The 5,621-nt window shown below is 29.6% G+C and overlaps 1 protein-coding gene across 1 annotated transcript; it reads left to right on the top strand.

Annotated features, from left to right (window-relative positions):
• Positions 1 to 290: 290 nt before the first annotated feature.
• On the top strand, positions 291 to 812 carry LOC141690821 (secreted RxLR effector protein 161-like). Its single transcript, XM_074495584.1, has one exon. The coding sequence runs from the start codon at positions 291 to 293 to the stop codon at positions 810 to 812; it is 522 nt and encodes a 173-aa protein (XP_074351685.1).
• Positions 813 to 5,621: the final 4,809 nt, after the last annotated feature.

The following is a 5,621-nucleotide window of genomic DNA, read 5'->3' as shown; positions in this document are numbered from 1 at the left end:
TTAGTGAATACTTATTGAATGATGGATATGTTAATAATCAAGTGTGTCCTTGCATTTTTATTAAACAATCATCAACTGGTTTTGTTATTATTGTTGTATATATGGATGATTTGAATATTATCGGTACTACTGAAGATATTACTAATGCTGCTAACTATTTGAAAAATGAGTTTGAAATGAAAGATCTTGGAAGGACAAGATTTTGTTTAGGTATACAGGTGGAGCACTTATCTTCAGGAATATTTGTTCATCAATCAAAATACACTGAAAAGATTCTTGATCGGTTCTACATGGACAAAACTCATCCACTAACCACACCAATTGTTGTTCGATCACTCGAGGTTGAAAATGATCCTTTCCGTCCTAAAAAACTAGATGAAGAGACTCTTAGACCTGAAGTTCCATATCTCAGTGCAATTGGCGCTCTCATGTATCTTGCAAACAACACACGACCTGATATTGCATTTGCGGTGAACCTGTTGGCAAAATTTAGTTCTGACCCTACTAAAAGGCATTGGGATGGAATAAAATATATATACAGATATCTTCGAGGGACAATCGATCTTGGACTATTCTTCCCAAATAATTCAAGATCACGGCTAGTTGGATATGCAGATGCTGGATACATGTCAGATCCTCATTTTGGGCGATCACAAACAGGTTACCTATTTACATATTGTGATACTGCTATCTCTTGGAAGTCTACAAAACAGACTATGGCTGCAACTTCATCAAACCACGCAGAGTTACTAGAAATTCATGAAGCAAGCAGAGAATGTATGTGGCTAAGGTCGGTCATTCAACATATTTGAGAATCATGTGGATTATCAAGTATTTCAGATAGTCCTACAGTTTTATTCGAGGATAACTCGGCCTGCATCAAACAACTTAAGGAAAGATATATTATATGGGATCGAACAAAACACATATTGCAAAAATTCTTCTACACTCATGAACTTCAAGAAAATGGTGAAATTGATATTCAACAAGTTCGCTCATGCAATAATCTGGCGGATATACTTACAAACTCACTCCCTACATCAACATTTGAGAAGCTGAGAAATAATATCGGTATGCGGAGGTTAAAAAGTTTGCTACATCAAAATGTCAAAATGTGAGACATTTTATTCAGGGGGAGGCTGTACTCTTTTTCCTTCGTCAAGGATTTTATCCCACTGGGTTTTTCCTTGCAAGGTTTTAACGAGGCAGCCAATCTTTGCGATAACTCGCATTTGACAATCAAGGGGGAGTGTTAAAAATATTTGAATAAAAATAAAGTGATTGTCAAAACGTATCGAGGAAGTCTCTCAAATCTTACCGAGGAAGACTTGTAAAGTTTATCGAGGAAGACTTGTAAAGCTTATTGAGGAAGTTTTGTATTACTTAATGAAGAAGATTTGAATAGCTTACTTAGTAAGCCTTGTAAACGAACTACTATAAATAGCTCATTTAGCTAATGAAATAAAACACAACTTTCTCTCCATCTTCTATTCTCCTATACTTCCTCTACATTAAATATAACTCATATTTTCAGTCAAGGTTTATAACAAGAATAACTTTGTAGGGTTAATGTTAGACGCTTTTCTCGGTGAATTTGGGATAAACAAGTACATACACTGCCTTGCGGGTTTATTTGGTTTATAAACATTTTTTTGTTATTTTAAACTTATTAGGGTTTTGTACTTTGTAATTGTTATTCTTAAATATTAAAAGTTATAAAATTAAATTTTTATTATATAAAAATTAGGGAGTTTCTAAATTGATTCAAAATAATTACATAAATTATTAGTTGAAAAAAATCATTATTTATAAAATTAAATTTTCAATAACCTTAATAAAATCTTCTTCTTTTTTAATCGTAGGTAGCTTGCAAACCACATGAACCAAGGTAAACCGCATTTAAGCGACATGCTCTGACTCAGGAGGCATAATCATAAATTCTCCTCCCGTGGGATTCGAACCTGTGACCAAGATGATGTTATCCCCTATTTAACCAACTGAGCCAACCCTCGCGGGCTTAACCTTAATAAAATCTTGAATATTAAATTCATAATAAATAAAAATAATGCTAGATAAACGGTGCTAGATGTACCCAACTGATATCAACATTATTTTTATTGTGCCTTAATAATTTTAAAAAAATTAATGATGAAATTAATGTAAATGCATAATACATTGTTATTAATTGTATTGTAACCAATTTAATCATGACATCTAATATTTGAGATCCATATCAATTTGTGGGTTTTAGTATTTTTCCGATTCATAATACTATTATGGATATTTATTATTAGGATTAACATATACATAAATTTTGATATTCGTCAAAAATAAAATTAATATTATCTGTATTCGAAATAAAACGAATATTAGATATTTTCGAATGTTGATATAATATAGGCATATTGGTATACGATAATACTCGAATATGAAATTAAATATATATGACATTTAAATATTATATATATAATTATTTAGTTATATAAATTTAAAATATCTATCTATACTATATTATAATAGACAAAATATTAAAAGTTTGGTAGTCGGTCGTCGGTACTTGCTGAAATTACTTAATTACCCCCACTTAATTATTCTAATTCTAATTATTAGGTCGATCAATTCTAATTCTAATTGTAATTGATATTGAAGTCAACTTACTCTATTGCTTTACCAATTACAATTCTATTTTATATCAAACTCTATATCATTATAATTTATATTAAATTCAACTTCTTCTACCAATTTATAATTTAATTCATATCGAGTTCTATATCGATCAATTCTAATTCTAATTGTAATTAATATTGAAGTCAACTTACGCTACTACTTTACCAATTTCAATTCTATTTTATATCGAACTCTATATCATTATAATTTATATTAAATTCAACTTCTTCTACAAATTTATAATTTAATTCATATCGAGTTATATATTATTCTAATTTGTTACTTCAGGCTAAATTAAATTTAAGCAAACTAAATATAATTATTAAGATTTAGTTGATATATCATGTGAGTCGGGGTTAAGATAAAATAATAATACTATTCATCCTCCTAAAAAAATTATACTAATGGACTTGGATAAATAAAATAATATATTTTATTTATCTAGGATAAAAAAAATACATTATACAATTGATTCAGACTAACACAAAACTAAAATAAAAATACAATTTGACAAATAAAAATAAAATCATATATACTAATTATTCAGTCTAAAATAAAATTATCTTATTTTATTAATCCACACTTAAAAAAAATAAAATTAAACTAAAAATAATTAGTTTGATTTGATCGTTGTATTGTGCATCGAGCTAAAATAAAATAATGTAAACCACTGATCCGAGATAAATTAAATTAATATTAGACTAATTATAATTTGTATCCTATTGATGTGAACTAAAAAAATCAAATTTTAATTAAAACATAAATATTATTTTTTTTAAAAAAATACACATAGAATTATCAATAAAACTATATCATTCGATCAGTAATATTGTCTTTTTCAAATATCTTTTATAGAATTATAGTTTATCGATTAAGTAATCATCATACTAAAATAATATTTTTTACGGTCCGAACATAATGGGAACATTATATTTTTACACTCAATAAAATGATAATTTCGTTATAATAACATTTTTCCTTCATCAATACTATCATTTTAAATAAGTTTAAATGTTCTAAAAAGTTATGACAAAATATATGTCTACTAATATAATTATTATGGAGTCATATCATTTAAAGTTTTATATGAACAAAATTAGGAATTGAATTCAAATTTTTTTTACAAAATAATATAATATTAAAAAAAATCTGTGCAATTCGTGCATCGCACGGGTTTAAAGCTAGTTATTATTGAAAAGTGTTTTATATAAATAAAAGTTTAAAATCAAAATATTATAGATTCATCATACGAGTAATGCTTGAGTTTTGATAACTTTCCATGAACTTTTAAGTTTTTATATAGTTTAAAGATGCAGGCGTATAGTTTTAAGTTAATATTTTATTATGGGATTATGTATCTCTAAATTGGAAAAAATATAATGAGCAACTTGTGAGAGAAATTTAAAATGTGTATAATACTAGAGAAAGCCCCTGTATTGAAACGTGTGTATACCATATTTATCAGCAACTAATCAATATTAACATTAAATTACATTTAACACGTGTGAAACTCAAACTCAGCATTTAATATGTATAAGGTCTCAAGTGTAATTTCTGATTACTGCATGGAGCAAATTTTTACTCTATTTAGCACCATCAAAAATCATTGTTGCAGTGTACCCGTGGGCACACACCACAAACCCTATTTTGAAATGCCAAAATACATTTGTATCGGCACTTTTTGCCACGATACAAAAGTGCTAAAAGTCCTAAACAGCACTTCCTCGAAACATGTCCGGCATAGCACAGGAGTGACAAAGCGTATGCAGTATGCGTGACCAAGACATTTTAACTTTGCTAGTGTTTTTCTTTCAAAATATAGTTTTGGAGATTAGTAATCTATAGATGCGTGGGGAGGAGATACCTGAACTTGTGAGTTTCTACAAATCTTAGTTCAGAAAACACTTAACCTATGTGAGTTTAGAGGAGACACGTACACTCGATTGCCCGTACCCAAGAATCCGATGTTCAAACACATTTTTGAAGTAGGTTTATGGTGCATTGCTGAACTTTTTTTACATATTGTTATATTGAACATTACACCCCTATTCTCGTGTTAAAATGGTCGTTTAACCTTGATACATGAATCTCTCCGAATTAGAAAACTTCATTTATTAATCAGGAAACACACAAATTCAAAAAAGACGTCTACTGAAAATTTCCCAGGGAACCTACCAGGATAGGCCGCCCCCAGACAAAGTTCAGTTGTGAGCATTCCCGAAAAGTGAAACTATTACACCTTATCTTACTAGTCCCAACACAATAATGCAACTCCAGCATATGCCCAAAGCCTAGATCCTGTTTACTGACGAAGCACCTTTCCTAAAAGTTAGTATGGACAACACTCTTGAAGCTTAGAGACACAATGGCTATAATTGCAAATTTTCTCCTTGGTACTAAAGACTAGTAAAGGATAGTTGTTAAGTATCAAGCCGATGATGCAGTTAAAACTGTTTTTTTTATATATGGTTAGAACCGATTTTAACTAAAACATCCCACAAATTTAGTAACAGGGACTACATATGTACTTGAGTGTAAATATTGAAGAAATTTGAAAGAGAACATCCATTTACAACCGAAAAAACAATCTCATCGTCGATGTACAACCGGCCAACCAACAGTCTCATTTCCGTAGAAGTTAGTACTTTTTTTACCTCTTTTCGTCAAATGTTCTTCAGGGTTTTTATTGAAGAAGTCAAACTGGCCAAATTGACTGAGGGAAAAGAAAAAAAGAAATCTAACCTGTAAGAACAAAGCTGTAAAATCAAAGGCGCAAATCCTCGATAAAATTAAAAACATGCAATTATTTGTTATATCTCTTCGCTACATGAATTCAATCAACTTATGATCCAAACACATGAAATTTGAGCAAGTTAATTCTCCAATCTAGGAATGTCAGGACTGCGGGGTCGAGTTGACGTATTGGTACTGGGGAGTCTATCTCTATTCTGCAA

The sequence above is a fragment of the Apium graveolens genome, chromosome 10 (genome assembly GCF_009905375.1).
Source record: "Apium graveolens cultivar Ventura chromosome 10, ASM990537v1, whole genome shotgun sequence".
Taxonomy (NCBI): Eukaryota; Viridiplantae; Streptophyta; class Magnoliopsida; order Apiales; family Apiaceae; genus Apium; species Apium graveolens.
This window is presented reverse-complemented; position numbering and strand designations above follow the sequence as displayed.